The sequence below is a fragment of the Phacochoerus africanus genome, chromosome 14 (genome assembly GCF_016906955.1).
Source record: "Phacochoerus africanus isolate WHEZ1 chromosome 14, ROS_Pafr_v1, whole genome shotgun sequence".
In the NCBI taxonomy this organism is placed as follows: Eukaryota; Metazoa; Chordata; class Mammalia; order Artiodactyla; family Suidae; genus Phacochoerus; species Phacochoerus africanus.
Window position 1 is genome coordinate 13,460,214 of NC_062557.1, and position 20,214 is coordinate 13,480,427.

Consider the following 20,214-nt stretch of genomic DNA (forward strand, 5'->3'; position numbering starts at 1 on the left):
TTATATTGTAGTTTCAAGATATCTCAAGTATAAAAGTAGTACTACCAGATCAGGAAAACAATAAGGACATGCATCGCTTCCAAAGTGTTACAAGATCACAAGTGGTAAGAGGGTAAACGGTTTCCTTTGGATTTTACCAAAGTTCATTCAAAACAATTTTTAGACGGTAGAATATTTAAGATAGCTGTTTAAATTTTATATTTTTGTACAAGTTCAGGGGGTTCTTTTAGGAGAATCGAAAGACATGAAAAACAAGGGTAGCTTTTTTTTTTTTTTGCCCCAGATTTTGATGAATTTTGATACATCTTTGACAAACATTATAGTTCTTCTTTAATGATGTTCCTCAAACAAAACAGTTAGCGAAATATTTGAACTGCCATGGATAATGTCACATTTTAATGTAAACATCAAATAAGGTACCAGAATTTTTACTGGAGGGAAAAGAAACCTAAAGCGGCACAACTCTTTATACCACTGGGGAGGGGAGAAGCCAGATTACAAACATTTACACATGCATAGTGAGGAAAAAAAGATTTTACTAAATCCACGCATTTTTAAAAGAGTTATCAAGTCTACTAAGCACCAACAATCCTAAAAATTTTTCAGCTTCATGATTTGTTAAAAAAAAAAAAAAACACACACACACACTATCAAATTAACATTAAAAACAAGCTTGAAGTACAGCTTGTCCAAAAAAATAACTACGTATGCCAGTGTTTTTTTTCACGTTACAAAAAACAATGGCATACAAAATACACCTGCAAAGAATGCCTTTAACTCTATCCTACAGTGGATGGAGATTACACAGCACATCATACGTAGTCTAAAACTATAAAAGTTTTAGAATGCAGCATCTTGTCACCAAAAAAAAAAAAGCTGATAAAACTTAAAAGTATTTAGAAGATGCTGCCCCTTTATTTTAAAAAATTTTAAATGAATTTAAGCAAAAATAACATACATTTGTACATCAACTGGCCATTTCTGGTACAGAAACCCAGCATATGGTAATATTATTGAATAAATGTAAATGCTACTTACAATTTTTTTTCTTTTTAAATACATTTTAGACAAACTTTTTTTCTCTTTTTTTAATAGTTGCACAATTAACCTCTTAGCTGCTAGCTTGATGCAAACATATGTAACAATACACAAATTTAAAAATATTTTTTTATTCTACATAAAAGCTGTCAAAATTCCGACTGACATCAAAAATGCAAAATAATGGAATATACTTTAAAAAAATTAGTTGCAAGTCTAGCAGCAAAGCAATTAAGTGAAAACATATTTAATATTAAAACAAAGGGAACTGTGCATCTACAGGTGAAGTCCAGCTATCTTAATTCTATTGATACAAACAGAAATTAAAACGTTCTCCCTTGGAGGAAAAAAAAAAAGTGATTATTTAAAATAGGAGTAAAAGCCATTGCTGCCCGATGAGCTCCCCAGGCTGAGTTCCTGGAACAGAGACAGAGGGTCGCTGCTCTTCTTGGCCTGCTCTGGCGGGGGCCTGGGCTTGGGGGGAGCCCGCAGAGCGCTGGCGTAGGACATGGTGGGCTTGCTGCCTCCAGAGCTCTGCTGGCTGCTGCTGTTGACGGACTCCACGATCTGCTTGTTGGGCATGAGTGGGGGGAACTGGCCGAGGTGCTGCAGCACATTATAATTGAAGGAACTGGACACCTCGAGGTTTTCAGGCTTCAGATGATCCTCAGGGGGTTTGATGGTCTTGGGCGGAGCTAGAAGCAGAGAATAGCAACACTGATTTAAGGGCAGGCCCAGTGATACGCCAGCATCTCACGAACTCAGTGCCACAACTTGTTCTCAACTCCGGGAACTCGGTGACGATAGAGCCACAAGGACAGACAACTTCTGCCACACAATGTTGAAATCACAACACATTTAACTGAGCTCCTGTCTCATAAATGCTTGAAAAAGAATTAACCACATGAAAAGGAATAACTTAAACACATAAAAACTAAAGGTCAAGTCTGAAGGTCTGCTTCAAAGCACTAGCCTGTAGGAGTTCCCTGGTGGTGCAGCAGGTTAAGGATCCACTGTTGTCACTGCTGTGGTGCAGGTTCAAGCTCTGGCCCAGGAACTTCCCCACGCCATGGGCATGGCCATAAAAAAGAAAACAGAAACAAAAAAACAAACAAAAAACCTATTTTGTACAGTTGTACTCTATGAAATTTATACGAATTGATCGTAGTTTGAAAATGAGAACAAACATGTTCTTGTGTAAATGAAAATGAGCCATACGTGCAGACTTCTTGTCAAAACAGCTTTTATTATTAACCTAAGAAACAGTAGCATCAGATTCTATTTCTTACAAATGCTACCTTTTCTTGTAATATAAACTTTATTTCACATTTCCTATAATCTGCCTGACTTCAAGGTCCTTTAAATTTTGACTCTACTCTTCCTGATTTTATGGCCCACTAAACCATAACACGCTTTTGTTTTCAGTCTTTACAAAATTTAACTAACATTATAATGGATTAAAATCATGGTACATATTCATTACAGGTAACTTGGAAATTATACAAATGGCCAAAGAAAATAAATCATTCATATTGGTGCATTTTCCCCTAAGGATGACATCTAATGCAGATATCTTGTAATTGTTAAACCTCCAATTTTTAGAAATTTAGATCATAGCCAAATTTTCGCTTTTCTACACTGTGATGATATTATAGATCAATATTACTAAATATTCATGACTGTTTCCTTAGGATAAATCCCTAGAAGTACAATGACTGGGTCATTCGATAACTATGGCCTAACTTCCCTGTACAAAGGTACTGCCCATTTATGCTCAACCACCAATGCATAACCCATTTCCCTACTCATTCACAATACTAGTGTTATTATTTTTTTAACTTTATCTTATTTTTATTTTTATTTTTGGGAGGACTGCACTTGTGGCATATGGAGGTTCTCAGGCTAGGGGTCCAATTGGAGCTGTAGCCACCAGTCTATGCCACAGCCACAGCCACACAGGATCTGAGCTGTGTCTGTGACCTACACCACAGCTCACGGCAATGCCAGATCCTTAACCCACTAAGCGAGGTCAGGGATCGAACCCACATCCTCATGGATGCTAGTAGGGTTTGTTAACCACTGACCCACTACGGGAACTCCCAACTTTAGCTTATTTTATAAATAAATACCTTGCAGTTCTATTTATGTGTCTTTGATTACTGGTATTTATGGTCATTTTTCCTATGTTTATTACCTTTTTGTAATAAGCATAGGAAAAATGGAATGGAAAGTTAAGGTGAAAACACTTTTTTAGTTTTAGTATTTCACTGACTCAATGTGCTCATTTCATAGTATTATTTTAAAACTTTAAAAATTCACAAAACTGTTCAAAGCTATTTATTTTAAGCTATTTAACATCTTTCTAGTGCATTTACTATCTTTTCTGTCTAAATGAAATTGACTTTGTCAATGAAAACAACTGCTTTTAAGAGTATTAGTTTAGCAAACATTTCAACATAAAAGTGGCCTGTACTGCCTGACATGATACATAAAATGAACATTGTATTGACTGTTCAAGTACTTACTATTTTTATTTAGTTTACTAAGAGTTATTATTTAAGCATATTCTCATCTTCATGACAATACAATTAGAGTTTAGAATGTTTTCAATTAAATAATAAATACTTACAAAATAATATTTTAGAGGCAGTTTAACCTAATGCCCATGCTCTTATCTAACCATGAATGTAATTCCTGTCCATTTGTTCAACATATATACTCCAGATAAGACAAACTATTCACGAAAACTATAAATTTTACTAATCTGGCAACCAACGATTTTTTTTCAAAAGATGTATTTCTACCTAATTGTCATCTACGCATGAAAAGGAAATGCTTGATACAGAGGACAGGTGACTAGAACCTGAGCACACACACACTGGAGAGACGAATCTCACCCACGCTGTGGACACTGCCGGGCCCAGAGGCCCTGCCGTGCCACTGGATCACCCCCTCCATCACACAGGATCTATTTTCACAGTCTCCTTACTCAGCAGGCATTTACCAAGAGCCTGAAGTGTGGTCAGGGCCAAAACAGGAAACCCAAAGTTCAAAAAAGGTCAGAGACATGTTCTCAGATTTGCAACTGCAGAGAAAATACGGCCATATCTAGACATCACGACCTTCTTCAAATTCCAAACAAATGTAATATGAATCGTTTCCTTCAACTCAAGAAATGCCTCAAACTTCAGAAAGAACTTTCCCAAGTGGTGATTATTCTCCTTCTGATTCACCACTGGCAATTGCTATGTTCCTCTAAAAGAAAAATACTAATAAATAAAATGAAAAATTAATAAATACTGTTAGATAAGAAGTTGTGCTTTAGGATATTAGCGATTTTGAATTAATTTTTAAATACTTAGCTAAATGTTACTTTCAACTACAGAATACTACTATTTGTCTCCGAGCAAGGAAGCAATTAATAACTTCATATTTGTGGAAAAGATGGCATAAGTGACATGTGTTTTTGGGTATTTGTTCAAGAAATTTCTACCTAATCAGATTTTTATTGATTTTGGCTAAAAGCTATCCTAAAATTTAGACAGAAAAAAAGGAAAAAGGATATCTTTAAAATACATAATGATAGGTGTTTCTGCTGTGGCAAAGTGGGTTAAGAATCTAACTCAGGGTTAAGAATCTAAGCTCAGGTCACTGTGGAGGCGCAGTGGGTTAAAGGATCCAACACTGCCGCAACTGCAGTGGAAGGCAGAGCTGTGGCTCGGATTCAATCCCTGGCCCAGGAACTTCCACATACCATGAGCGCAGCCATAAAATTTAAGAAAAAAATTATGATAAACAAAATAACCAAAAAGTAATACATTTTCACACTGATTTGTAACTTAGATGTTCCTCAGAAAATGCAAATATGATGAGTATATTTATGTTAGACCTTTAAAATGACAAAACAATCCTAGGCAAAATACAGCACTTTACACATAGAAGGCACTAACGAACGCGTAAAGATTAAAATGACAACGTCCCTTGCCAGGGACACACCTTTTTAATGCTTTTGGCCCCACCATGTATATTGTCCTAATAACACGCTTATATGGCACATACTCCAAAATGGGTCAGTTACAGAAACAATGTATTCATATTCTAAAGATAAAATTAATTTTGAATACAAAGGTGGATGCTGCCAGGGCAGAAATTCGCCAAAGATTACAGATTTGCTCACAGAGTCTACTGCCCACAAACAGAAGGCGACAGATTGGAGAAGTGAAACAGGCTCGTTCTTCATACCTAACATTTCTTTACATTCGACATTAAAACAGAAGGAAACAAACACGCACTGGTGTTCAAGGCCTAAGAGGAAGACTTCAGCCTTCCGGCCACACAGGTTTGGAGCCATGTCCATTCCAATGCCTTTCTGTGCCTTCCTTTTTTATCTCTTTGGCCTTGGATTTCTCAATTCAATAGAACACAGGGAATAACGACGGAATTTCTAAATCTCAAAGTGTCAGACTTTACAGGTTTCTCTTGCGGCCAAACTCTATTGTGCAGCAAACTGTCAACAACTTTACTTACAATAAATCCTTGAAAACTGATGATGACCTCACCAACTCCCACCCTTAACCCTGAAGAAAACACAAAAGTCCACAAAACAAGCTTTTCTCAAGCAATACATTTTAGGTTCCATTACTTCTTTCATTTGTTCATAGGTTAAAACGATCCGAGTCATCAGTTCTGAAATATGGCTAGATCCACTTACCTTCTGGACTATAAATACAAAATTAATACAGTTCTAAATTAATAATTATGCCTGAGCATACCCGTGAGCTATGAGCATTAAATACTGTTCACAGATAACAATGCAATAGTTCCCGTCATGGCGCAGTGGAAACAAACCCGACTGGTATCCATAAGGATGTGGGTTCGATCCCTGGCCTCGCTCAGTGGGTTAAGGATCTGGCGTTGCTGTCAGCTGTGGCATAGGCTGCAGACATGGCTCAGATCTGACGTTGCTGTGGCTGTGGTGTAGGCCGGCAACTGCAGCTCCTATTCAACCCCTAGCCTGGGTACTTCCATATACCGTGAGTGTGGCCCTAAAAAGCAAAAAAAAAAAAGGTAACAATGCAAATGGAAGGGATGGGAGAAGGAAAACTCCATAAATACCCAGGAGGTGAGTAGTTAGGACTGCAGTTGTGGCAACCCGCCAACCCTGTCTTACCTATCAACTCTCTGGGCTGAGCTGTCCTGCTGGATCCATTGCACGGAATGTTCTGGTAGGGGGTGGATGAGGTGGTGTTTACCCAGGACTCCGGGGAGGAAAAGTTGAAAGAAGATTGGTTATTATGGTCCTGAAGCTCTTTGCACTGAGCAAGACTGTCTTGAGGAGTGCTTACTTCTTCAGAACAAGGCTGGACTGAGCTAGATGAGATTCTTCTTTGGTACAAGGGCCGACCAGGTCCTCGGGGTTCATACTACACAAAGAGAAAGGACATTTCATAAACCAGTGAAACTTACACCCCACTCTCAGGTACACAACAATCCCACTGTATTAAGTGGAAATTCTCAAAAATACTCTTGATTGTGAAAACCTCCCCTCCAAAAGCAGCCTGAGCTCTGGACATGGTGTCAGGAGACCTCGGTTCAAAACTCAGTTCTGGCCCTTAGCAGGTAGTCCTGTGACAACATCATCTAATTTCTGACTCTGTATTCAAAGCTTCCCACGCCCCTCCCCCCTCATTTTTTGGCCACACCCATGACACATGGAAGTTTCTAGGCCAGGGATCAAATCCAAGCCAAAGCTGCGACCCAGGGATCCTTAACCTGCTGTGCCACAGCAGGAACTCGTGACCTTGTTTTCTTGTCTGTAAAATATGGCGGTGTCTTAAATTGTAAATTTCTACTGACATTTTAGGTAACAGTAGATTAAGGATAAGAAGGAAGAAAACATATCCACTTAGAATTAAATGGGGAAATTACAGTCACCATCAATTGATCACAACCATCTTGAACACACTCATCCATTCCAGACTTCATGGGCCCTTCACAACCTCCTGGCTGAGTAGTCCTTAGACCAGCAGCAAGACAGGATTCTCCCTACCCAACATCAGCACTGCTGATCGTGCTCACTGCATGTCTTCTTTCAGTTTTCGGTTGAAATGGAACATTGACCATTCTTCAATAAATCCTCCATATGTTTGAAACCCAATTAACATTTTCCTTCTCCCTAGGCTGCACAACCCAAATTTCTTTATCCCTCCTCATATGAAGTATTTGCCAGTCATTTCCAGGTTTTTCTTGCTACTTACGTACCCTCCAAGTTTTGCTGGCTTGACTGTTGTGATCAAGCTTCGGTTTCAGTTCTAACAGCAAAGCAGTGGGAGTAGTGGTCAGGCAGGCAGCTTCAGTCTAGAGCCAGACTCTCTGGTTAGACTTCAAGCTGCCTTTTTTTTTGGTCTTTTTAGGGCTGCACCTGCACCATATTCGACCCCAGGCTAGGGGTCAGGTCAAATCAGAGCTGCAGCCGCCAGCCCATGCCACGCCACAGCAATGCCAGATCCAAGCCACGTCTCAACCTACACTGCAGCTCAGGGCAATGCTGGATCCTTAACCCACTGAGCAGGGCCAGGGATCGAACCCACATCCCCATGGATACTTGGGTTGGTTACCACTGAGCCACAATGGGAACTCCCTATCACGTTGCTTTTTACTAGCAATGTCACCCTGGGCAACTAACTTAACCTCTTAAGTGTCATCTGTAAATGCAGCTTCATTATCCACAGTATCTACCTCTGATGATTGTTGTGAGAATTAAATGAATTCAGCATTTAGAACAGTATCTGGCACAAAGGAAGGGTTTGTTAATGTTACATATAAAGATAAGATTCCATGTTAGATCTTAAATGACAGAATGGGCTCAGCTTTTTACTGCCCCTTCCCCTCCCCTAACAATAACAGATTTGCTATTCAATTTGTGGCCATTATGATTCGGCGTAATCTTTCTTTTACCATTATTCTTAGTAATAATTGGAAATCAGGAACTGACGGTTAGATTACAAAGACGAAAGAGAGATAAAATGGCACAGAAATAGCTGGATTCTTTCTTTCTTTCTTTCTTTTTTTTTTTTTTGGCCAGGGCCTGGGGTGGATAAGACTGCATAAGCAGATATTGTCAGGCCAATTAAATGGGGAAAATTGTGGGTGTAAGTATGTGAGGATAAAGTCACCACAAAGATATAAACCAGGGAAGGAAATTGGTCTGGACTGGCTGCCCTTGAGCAGAAAGGAGGGAAAGGGAAGGAAGAGACACGCTCTCACTATTAAACCAGGAGTTCCAGGCTGTTTCTGCATTTCCAAAGCTAGCTAGTAGATGAGAAGGGCGAGAGATAATACTTTCATCTAGCTAATTCCTTTTCTCATATATTTTCCTTTTCTCATATATTTTAATTGTTCTTTTGTCTCTGAGTATAGTATCTAAACCCATCTTTAATTTTCCTCTGCTTTAAAGGTAAATTTTTTCAGTAGTCAAGATCATTCTGAATTTGATTCTTATTCACTAGAATATTAACCATTCTAACTAGTGTCAACAGTGAATTGAATCGGCACATCAGAAATCTGTCTAGATCATTAACTTATGGTATTAAGTATAACAACCAATCTTTCTAACTGCTTTATGTTCTCTATGGCAAGGCAATGCCTCAATGACTGGTCACAACTGCTTGTACAGTGCGCCTTTTTTTAAAAAATCAAGATTTGTAATGAAGATGATTAGCTCTTAGAATCAAAATGAAGTGTTTCTTTTTATTACTATGCCCTGAGTGTTTAACCCAGTTACAAACTGTAGGGGATCACATTTTAAAATCTTTATGTGTGAAGACTGAAGTACAAAACTAATGTACAAAACTATGGCCTCAGAAAATAGGTCATAATACTCAAATCCCTTGGTGATACAGAACCTTAAACGTATTCATGCGAATTTCAGGCATTAATTTTATAAGCCCCTTTTCATTAAATACTGAACACAAATACACATTAGTATAAACAAACACCTTTTTGCAATGAATAGATACATGAACCAAAAAGCTTAAAGGAGGAAAATTAAAAATCAGAAAGCAGTGGAAGGATTTTTTTTTTAAAGGAGAAAATATTCAACTTTTTAGAAAATGTGAATCATCTGTAGCTTCCAAACGGAAATCCAACAAAATAATAAGAGTTGACACGCACGGCAGGACTTGTACAAGTACTGTGAAATGTATTTATGACAGCTCCTAAGCAGCTACTGACAAAGATGAATGTGTACGTGAAATATGAAATGCAATCTCAAATAACATTATGAATGCGAATGACCCTCTATGTTAGAAAAAGAACCAAAATCTGAAATTGTTCTAATGTTCTTAAAATTAGGTATGCTGAAGATTATAGTCTCCTGGTACATCTACTTCATAAAACACACATGAAGGTAAATTCATGAAAAAATGGTTTGCTACTTTGGAATCTGGTCTCACAAGTAATTTGAGTTTAGGCAGAGAAATCTTGCTGACAACGGAATAAAATGGTTTAAACAACAAAGAAGTTACATTTTAGCAGTTTTGAGGTTTTCAGCATTTAGATCCTACACAGGTTTTATAAGATTTACAGCTGCTATTTAATTTTTCTTTGAGCTGTTGTAATGGTATTTGCTTTTACATTCTGGTTTCCATCTGAACATTGCTAGTGAAGAGAAATGAGATTGATTTGTGCCCCAAGCCTTGCTAAAATCACAGGATTTCTGTTGGTTTGTTTTCTGGGTACATTCCTTGGCTTCCTCAACATTGACAATCATGTCATCTGTGAATAGGGATGGTTTTATTTCTTCCTTTCCAATCTATGCATTGTCTTTTTCTCGCTGTACTGCACTGGCTAAGACTTCCAGTACAATGTTGAATAGGAAGGTTGAGACTGGACATCTTATCTTAGAGAAAGCATTCAGCATTCAGTCTCTCTACCCATAATCGTGATGGCAGCTGTAGGATTTCTATAGGTGCCCTTTAACAAGCTGAGGAATTTCCTTCTGTTTCTAGTTGCCAAGAGTTTTTATGAGTGGATGCTATATTCTGTCAAATGTGTGGGGGTTTTGGGTGGGGTGGGGAGGAGTTATCTGTGGATACAGTCATACGATTTTTTTCTCTCTAGATGGTCAGTATGGTGAATTACACTGATTTAGTTTAAAATACTGAACCAACCTTGCTGGAATAAGACCTGATATGATCACAGTGTATTAGTCTTTTTTATGTATTGCTGAATTCAATTTGTTAATGCTTTGTTGATGATATTTGCATCAAAGTTCACAGATATCTGTAGTTTTCTTTTTTGTACTAACTCTGTCTAGTTTTGGTATCAAACTAATGCTAGCCATATTCAATAAGTTAACAAGTGTCCCCTTCTCTCCCAGTCGCTGGAAGAGACTGTATAAATTGGTGGTATTTCTTTACATGTTTGGAGGAATTCAGTAGCAAACCATCTGGGCCTGCAGATTTCTTCTTTGGAAAGTTTTTAAACTACAAATTTAATTTTGTTAACAGTTAGAAGACTATTCATATGCTATCTGTTTAATCTTCAGTGAGTTTTTATAGTTTGGTATTCAGAGAAGTAGTCCATTTTATCTAAATTGTTGAATTTTATGCAGAGTTCTCTTCACAGTACTCCCTTATCATTATCCTTTTAATGTCTACTGGGTCCAGCGATATTTCCTCTTTCATTCCTGATACTGGTAGTCTGTGCTTCTCTCCTTTTCTCTGTCAACCTTGCTAAACGCTGATTCGTTTTACTGATCTTTCCAAAGAACTGGCTTTGGGTTCCATTGATTTTTTTTCCTCTTATTTTTCTGTTTTCATTTTTATTGAATTTGGTTCTCATCTTTATTACTCCTTTCCCTCTGCTTGATTTTTAATTTATTTTTCCTTTTCTAATTTCTTGGGATAGAAGCTTAGATAATTGATCTGAGACCTATTTTCTTTTCTAATATAAGCACTTAATGCTATAAAATTCCCTCTGGGACTGCTTTAGCTGCATCGCACAAATTTGGACATATTATATTTTCACTTAGTTCAAAATATCTTCTAATTTCCCTTGAGACTTCCTTGTAACCCATGGACTATTTAGATATAGGCAGTTTGATTTCCAAGTTTTGAGATGTTCTTGTTATCCTTTAGTTATGCATTTCTAGTTTAATTTCATTATGTCAGATAACATTTAACTGATGGATATTAAGTGTGCATCGGAAAGATTATATATTCTGTTGGTTGGAGTGTTCTATAAATGGCAATGAAATTCAGTTGGTTAATGATGTTCACTTTTTCTATATTCTGGCTGATTTTCTTTCTGTCTATGTATCGATTAAATACTGAGGCTTTAAATACTGAGAGTTGAAGTCTCTACGTATAACTGTGGCTTTGTCTATTACTCCTAAAACTAAAGGTTTTTGTTTCACATATTCTGAAGTTCTGTTGTTAGGTGCATACATATTTAGGATTATTTGCTTTCAACGTATGGATCCTTTTATCAATATTGACGTCTGCCTTTATGATAATTTCTTTGCTCTGCAGTCTATCGTATGTTTTTAACTACCTATATTATTATATTTTTAATGTTTCTTATAGAAACATTCTTGTTTCTTGCTCAACTTTCATTGATGATGTGCCTAGTTTCCTTCTGGTATCATTTTCCCTCTGTCTGAAGAACTTCCTTTAACAATTCTTTTAGAGGAGGTCTGCTGGCTAAACATTCTCTTAGTTGTCCTTTATTGGAAAAATCTCTTTATTTTACCTTCATTCTTGAAGAACAGTCTTACTGCTTATATATTTCTGGGTAAAAGTTCTCTTCCTTTGTCACTTCAAGAATATTTTTGGAGTTCCCATTGTGGCACAGTGGTTAACAAATCCGATTAGGAACCATGAGGTTGCAGGTTCGATCCCTGGCCCTACTCAGTGGGTTAACGATCTGGCATTGCCGTGAGCTGTGGTGTAGGTTGCAGATGCGGCTCGGATCCCGAGTTGCTGTGGCTCTGGCGTAGGCTGGTGGCTACAGCTCTGATTTGACCCCTAGCCTGGGAACCTCCATATGCCGCAAGAGCGGCCCAAGAAATGGCAAAAGACAAAAAAAAAAAAAGAAAGAAATGTTTAAAAAAAATACTTAAAAAAATATATATTTTTGCCATGTCCTCCTGGCTTCCATGGTTTCTGATGAGAAATCTTTAGTCATTTGAATTATCGTTCTTTAATGAGATGTTTTTTTCTCTGGCTTCCTTCAAGACTATTTTCTTTGTTTTTTGTTTTCAGCTATTTGATTACAACATGTCTAGGTGAAAATTTCTTTGGATTTTTCCTACTTGGGATTCACTCTGCTCCTTAAATTTGTAGGCTATGACTTTAACCAAACTTGGGATGTTTTCAGGCTATCATTTTGTCAAAGACATTTTTCAACATCACATTTTTTTCTTCACTCCATTTTGGACTCTGATGAAATTCAAAAGATTGAATACTCAATCTTTTGTTTTTGTCCCACAGGACTCTGAGGTGATGTTCATTTTTTTTTTTTTAATTTCTCCTTTAATCTTTGTCTCACAGTTGTCCAGATTAGGTAAATTCTATTGACCTTCAAGTTCACTGATGACTGTCATTTCCATTCTGCTACTGAATCCATCAGGCGAGTTTTAAATTTTTGGTTATTGCATTTTCAGTTTTAAAATGTCCACTTAGACCCCTAGCCTGGGAACCTCCATATGCCACGGGAGCGCCCCAAGAAATGGCAAAAAGATGAAAAAAATAAAAATAAAAAAATAAAATGTCCGCTTGCTTGTTTTCTTAATATTGTCTCTTTCATTGCTGAGATTTTGTTTATTTTAATTAATTTATTTATTGTTTTTGTCTTTTGACCTTTTAGGGCCACACTGAAGCATATGAAGGTTTCCAGGCTAGGGGGCTAATCAGAGCTGTTGCTGTTGGCCTACGCCAGAGCCACAGCAACACCAGATCCAAGCCGCATCTGTGACCTACACCACAGCTCACAGCAACGCCAGATCCTTAACCCACTGAGCAAGGCCAGGAATCAAACCTGAAACCTCATGGTTCCTAGTTGGATTCATTTCCACTGAGCCATAACGGGAACTCCCTTTTTATTTTAATATTTGTTTCAAGGTTTTTATTTTAACATTTGTTTGATTTTTTATTTTAACATTTGTGATTGCTCTTTGAAGCATTTTAATAATAAGATTCTTTAAAGTGTTTTTCAGAGAAATCCACAATCTGTCATCTTATCATTGACATCTGTTGTCTTTTCCTGCATGAGTTGAGATTTCTGTAATTTCTTAAATACTGAGTAATTGTGGATTGCATCTTGGACATTTTATTTATTTATTTGTTTGTTTGTTTATTTATTTATATTTATTGGCATGTGGAAACTCCTGGGCCAGGGATCAAACCTGTGCCATAGCAGCAACCTGGGCACTGCAGTGACAATCCAGATACTTAATCTGCTGTACCACAAGCAAAGTCCCTATCTTGGACATTTAAAATATTAAGTTATGAGACTCAGAGTTTTTTTAGATCCTGTGGAGAATACTGATATTGATATTTTTTTTTTCAGCAGGCAACTGATCTGGTAAGGTTTAGTTCCAATCTGTCTTCTGTGGGCTATGTTTCCAAAGTCAGTTTAGTTTTCAAAGACTCTGTGGTCTATCTGGACCTGAAATGAGGGTGCGTCTCTCTGGATTCAGTCTGTGACCCGATCAGAGGTTCATCCAGTAGCTCAGTGTCTTGGTGTGCTATTTAGGATCTGCTCAGTATATGCATAAGTCAGACCTGAGAGTCCATGAAGTCACAAACAATGCTACAGTTATGTCCTTAAGTTCATCCTTTCCATGAGCTCTTAAGTAATTTAGTTCCTTGGGACTCCCCTTTACAGTCCTCTGACCAGAAACCACCCACTTCTACAAGGGTGCAGTATCTACGATCAAGGGGCGGGAGGACAGAGAGAAAAAAGGGCAGTGAGGTTTGGCCCCATCCTCTCGTTACCACAGCTCCACTGAACAGAAATGTTCCTCTTCCTCAGAGTTTTGGCTCCTAGAGGCTTTTGCTGTGATCAAGGGCACCTCAGTGAAATTTCTGACTTCATGGTGCAACTAATCTTTATGAATCTACCAACTGCTGAGGTGTGGTGTCGTATCAAGGGAGAATATAATTTTTGTTAACAAGGAATAGGTTTATCATTGTAATTTTAAATGAATTAATAATTATTTTGAATTCTCAGTTTTAAACATTAATAGCTTGTATGAAAAACTAGTGACAGATTTTTCAGTATCACATAAATAAAAGCTCTTTGAGATCTCCCTGACATATGCATAAAACTATTCATATGCTGAAGTATTATTTGTAATAGCAACGGACTAGAAGCAAGCCAAACGGCCATCAATAGGAGACTAGTTGTATAATCAAAGTACTACCTAGCTATAAAAGGAATGAGAAAGATTTCTTTCTTTTCGTCTTTTCTAGGGCTGCACCCACAGCATATGGAGATTCCCAGGCTAGGGGTCTAATAGGAGCTGTAGCTGCCAGCCTACACCATAGCCACAGCAACCTGGGATCCGAGCCGCATCTGTGACCTACACCACAGCTCATGGCAACGCTGGGTCCTTAACCCACTAAGCCAGGCCAGGGATAGAACCTGCAACCTCATGGTTCCTAGTCGGATTTGTTAGCCACTGAGCCACAAAGGGAACTCCGAGAAAGATTTCTATATAATGCTATGGATAACCTCTAATCTAGCAAGGCAATATGTATAATATGCTACCTTTTATCTAAGAGAGTTAAGTATATATACATGTACATGTATTTGCTTCTATTTTCAAAAAGAAATATGGAAGGATAAACTAAAAAACAGTAATAATGGCTTTCTCTGGGGAAAGAGACAAAGCAAGGGACAGAGAACAGGAATGGAAGTTTAACCTGTGAATATTGTTTGTTTTATAATTTGGACTTTAGGACCATGTACTAATAAATGCTTCTTAAAATCAAAATTAGATTTTAAAACTAAAAACAAATAGAAATAAACTGAAATGCGTATCAAATGAGTGCTATAACCACACATAAGAATTATTTCGGATGCCTTTAAAATCCAGTATTTTAACTAAACATGTATCAATGGAATACAGCCTTGGGATAATATGAACCACAAAGATAACTTCAGTTGCATTTACTGCTAACTTAAACATCAGTATTGTTACATAAAACTGTTATCCACACACATCCATCTACCTCGTCTTATCTATCTCCCTTATCAATCTATAGGAAGCAAACGACCGTGTTAGTCATTTATTACGAAACATGATCTTTTGTGGGAAAGAAAATATACAAATTTTAAAAACCTAATCATCATTCTCGTGACTTGGTAATATCAGCATGTTCTCAAGATTTAGTTTTCTCTTTCAAAACCAAAGCACTACAAAGTGGAAAGGCAGGGACCATCGGTAGCAATGAGCATCTTGAGCACCTGAGCATAGTCTCCATAGGGCTCTCTGAAAAATAACTGATTCCTGGTCAGGGGCAGAAAATTTATAAGATGAGCCAGAGACATCTTGTCACGCTTGAAAGCAAGGAAGCCACCAACGACCACTGTTAATGTCGAAAGGACAAAGGTACCAAAATGAAAGGGCCTCCCACTGGCCAACGATAGAACAATGTGTGAAAAAAGGAGAATGTAATGAACTAAAAACTCAAATATGTAATGATACCTGGTACATGATGCTATTCAAAAAGAAAAAAAAGGGGGGGAGGAAGAGCCTCAGTGGTCATCTGTGGGGCCTTCCAAGGCACTAATTCATTATTCTGAACACTGACTAATAAAGGAGAAGAATAAATCATTCTGCCTTTTCTATATAGACTGGGTTTTAGGTAATTAAACATTCAATGAGGAGAAATTCTCTTTTATGGATGAAAAATAAATACAGAAGAAATTAATAGGTTTTTGTTTATTTGTTTGTTTGTCCTTTTAGGGCTGCACCCACAGCATACAGAAGTTCCCAGGCTAGGGGTCAAATCAGAGCTGCAGCTGCCAGCCTACACCACAGACACAGCAATGCCAGATCCGAGCCGGGTCTGCGACCTACACCACAGCTCACAGCAACGCCAGATCCTTAACCCACTGAGCAAGGCTAGGAATTGAACCTGCGTCCTCATGGATGCTAATCGGGTTCGTTAACCGCTAAGCCACGATGGGAATTCCAAATTTAATTTTCTAAAAACCACTGAACAAGTAAACAAAACAAATCTAGATTATCAGTTGGTACTCCCTGAGTTAAACCACATCTAATTTCTGGGGGCATTTAGTAAGTTTTCACAATTTTAAAAATTTATCGGTCTAAAGCATCACTAAATCCCATTGCATTACATCTTGTTCAACTATAAATCTTCATACAATATGAAGATTATTGGTTTGACAAAACCGATTTTTTTGGAGAGGCTGGCATTTCTCTTTTAATCTAAAAATATGTTTTCAGCTTGAATTTGTGTGCTCTAAGAGCTTAAGGCAATGTAACCTTGACCAATATTAAAACGTCAAGGACATGCAAAGATTCTGGGGCAGAAACCAGATCTTACTCACTTGTGTATTCCCAGCATCTAATACTATGCCTGGGACGTGATAAAAACCCTCAAAAAAATTCTTGACAAAATAATTTAAATGCTGAACGTTAAATATTTCCCCAAGCTTTGAAGAGTAAATTCTTGACTGTAGAACACCCTTGAGCTCTACTAATTTACTTCAATTTAGGTCCCCATAAGGTTATGATCTTATCTAAACCAATGTGCTACAGTTTCACAGAGTTACCTAGAAAGACAGAACTAAAAAGGAGGGAGGAAAGGAGTATCACTGTAAGATTAAAAACAATCCATATTAACAAGCCAGGTAATATGTGCTGGGTAAGCTGTAGTTTGCAATCATAATGTCTATAGGTTGGTGTGAAAGACTTGATAAATTATAAAATAGTATTTTTTTTTAAAGCATAGTTCCCAGTTGATGTTGGAGATTGGCCCAAGATTCCACTAAAACAATTTTTAAAATGAACGTAAAAGATCTTCAACAATCAAGACTGGATAACTGGTCATCAACAGAGAAAGACATTCCTGGACTACATGGAAGAAAGTATCTGTGGAAGAAGCAGGCTTGGGTCTCAGAAACACCAGCTACAATAAAAATGGGAGGAAAGACGAAGGGATAAAATTGGGTGGATTAAAAAAAGACATACGGATGGCCAATAGACACACGAAAAGATGTTCAACATTGGTAATTATTAGAGAAATGCAAATCAAAACTACAATGAGGTATTATTACCTCACATGGGTCAGAATGGCCATCACCTAAAAGTCTACAAATAATAAGTGCTAGAGAGGGTGTGGAGAAAAGGGAACCTTCCCACACTGCTGGTGGGAACGTAAATTGGTGAAGCTACTATGGAAAAGAGTGCAGAGGCTTCTCAAAAAAACCTGAAAATAGAGCTACCATATGATCCAGCAATTCCACTAATGGACATACATCTGGAAAAGACAAAAGCTCTAACTCAAAAAGATACATGCACCCCCAATGTTCACAGTGGCACTATTTAACGATAGCTAAGAGATAGAAGCAACTTAAGTGTCCATCAACAGATGAATGAACAATGAAGATATGGTATATATACAATGGATTATTACTTCACCATAAAAAAGAATGAAATAATGCCATTTGTAGCAACATGGATGGCTCCAGAGATTACCATAGTAACTGAAGTAAGCCAGACAAAGACAAATATTATATGGTATCACTTATACATGGAATCTAAAAAATAGTAAAAATGAACTTATTTGCAAAACAGAAACGAACTCATAGACACAGAAAACGAACTTATGGCTACCAAAGGAAAGGGGGGGTGATAAACTGGGAGTATGGGATTAGCAGATGCACACTACCATATATAAAATAAACAACAAGGATTTATTGTATAGCACAGGGAACTATATTCAATATCTTATAATAAACCACAATGGAAAACAGGAAAAAAAAGAATACAGATATACACACATACAACCAAATCACTATGCTTTATCCCTGCAACTAATACAAGATTGTAAGTCAACTGTACTTCAATTTAAAAAAGCACAAATCAATAATGGAAACCATATGAACTAATTAACTACTTTTCAGGGAAAAAATAAAAATCAGAAAGGAGGAACCGAAAGTTTGTACAGGGAACTAGTGGCCTTACTCTGCACTCCTTCCCAACAACCAGAGGGACTCGACCATTAAAAAGTCCCCGGAAAGAAAGGCCCACCAGTCAGTAAGTCCTTAGTAACACAGATAATCAAGGGTTACCAGATACTTAAAGGGAGTCTCTAGCATAAAAAATGGTTACAGGTAAAACAACCAGGAAAAACGGAGGTCAAGGAAAAAGAAGTAATAGTATTTTTAAAATATTGTTAAAATACTGTTTTGGTTCTCACTAAAAATCTAAAATAAGACAACAACAACTCTCAATCGGTTTCCTCAATCGGTTTCCTTATTTTTGTTTTTGTGTATGTATATAAAAACAAAAATAAGATGTCACCAAAAAACCTCTAAGAATGAAGAACTCTCAGAAATTTAACAATCTGAGGGTTCAAATACAAAATGTTGTGACTCAGTGGAAACGATCTTGACCAGTATCCATGAGGTTTCGGGTTTGATCCCTGGCCTCACTCTGTGGGTTAAGGATCCGGCATTGCCCTGAGCTGCAGTGTAGGTTGCAGACACGGCTCGGATCTGGAGTTGCTGCGGTGTAGGCCAGCAGCTGCAGCTCTGATTCAACCCCTAGCCTGGGAACTTCCATATGCTGCAGGTGTGCCCCTAAGGGAAAAAAAAAACCCATATTATTTATATTTATATATATAAACACACATGTATTTTACACACATGTATGTGTATATATATATATATACACACACATACACACACATACACACACACACACATATATATAAATAAACTGTGGTAGAAGGGTTTATAGATAAAATCAAGGAAATATCTCAGAAAATAAGGATTTGGTGAATCCAGGAAGTCTAACATCTTATCAGCAGAAGTTTCAGAAAGTGAGAAACAGAGAAAAGAGGTGGTAGGCAATTATCAAAGAAATGCCATAAGACAGTTTCAAAGAGCTGAAAGGTGTGTGTCTTTCCCTCGAGCAGTGCTGTCCGAAAGACCTTTCTCAGATGATGGAGGTGCTCTGTCCCTGCGCTGTTCAATGAGGTGGCCGCTAGCCACATGTGGCAACTGAGCAACCGCCATGCAGCTAGTGGAAATAAGAGACAGATTATTTCACTTCATTTCAAATCACATCTAACCCACCAGGAGCTCCTACAGGTTTTACCTACAAACAGCTCTTGAATTTACCTCTCACCATTTCCACTGCTCCATCATAGTCCAGGCCACCATCACTGTTTGCTTAAACAGCTATGTCACTCTGCACCATTTATTTCCTATTATTTTAAAATAATTATTTTAAAAATAAAATGTATTATTTTAATAGACGTTTAAAAATACCTTTAATGTCACATTACGTCCATAAGATCCAATTATAATAACAGAAGCAAAAATTTATCTTAATTTCCAAAATCACAGTACATTTATTTCTGGGTTTTGCTATTGTTTTTCTTGAAAACAAAAATGGTTGTACTGAAATTAATGAGACTTTGTAGCAAAGTGCACTAAAATCAAGATAGGAGTAACTAAAGAAAAATACCATCTTACAGGCAAGGGCACTTAAAATTTGCAAACAGTATTTTCCCACCAAGCAATATTCTTTTCCTACAGCCAAACATAAGGTAACAGAGGAGACACTAGAATGAATGCAAAATTACGTCTAAGAGAGAAATGTCAGATTCACTGCTGTGACTTTTCGTGCTTTTTTGATTCCATATGGCTCTTGTTAAACTCTTCCTGAATGTGAAACAGTCAAGGTATCAATTACTGACCACAATACCCCTTACAATAAAAAATGCCAGCTTGGGCAGGAAATAAAATAGTACACAAAAGTTAACCTTCAAGTCACATTTGCATTTTCTCTGAAGAATCAGGATCTTTAAAACAAGGTAATGCCAGAGAATCTTTGCTTAATTTTTAAAAAATACTGAGAAATGAAGTACACTCCTTATAGTTAATTTTCTGGTATTTCAGATCTCTGTATTA

At 37.4% G+C, this 20,214-nt stretch overlaps 1 protein-coding gene across 5 annotated transcripts in view; it reads right to left on the reverse strand.

Moving 5' to 3' along the window:
- Positions 1-306: 306 nt before the first annotated feature.
- The window catches only part of HELZ (helicase with zinc finger), a 160,226-nt gene continuing 140,318 nt past the window's right edge, over positions 307-20,214 (reverse strand). For 4 of the 5 annotated variants that reach the window (XM_047759040.1, XM_047759041.1, XM_047759043.1 and 1 more), the window contains 2 exons: positions 6,209-6,461; positions 307-1,733 (listed from right to left, as the gene is read on the reverse strand). In XM_047759040.1, coding sequence (XP_047614996.1) covers positions 1,399-1,733; positions 6,209-6,461 — 588 coding nt within the window. In that variant the 3' untranslated portion in view covers positions 307-1,398. The remainder of the gene's footprint in view (positions 1,734-6,208; positions 6,462-20,214) is intronic. The other variant, XM_047759044.1, reaches the window with a different exon arrangement.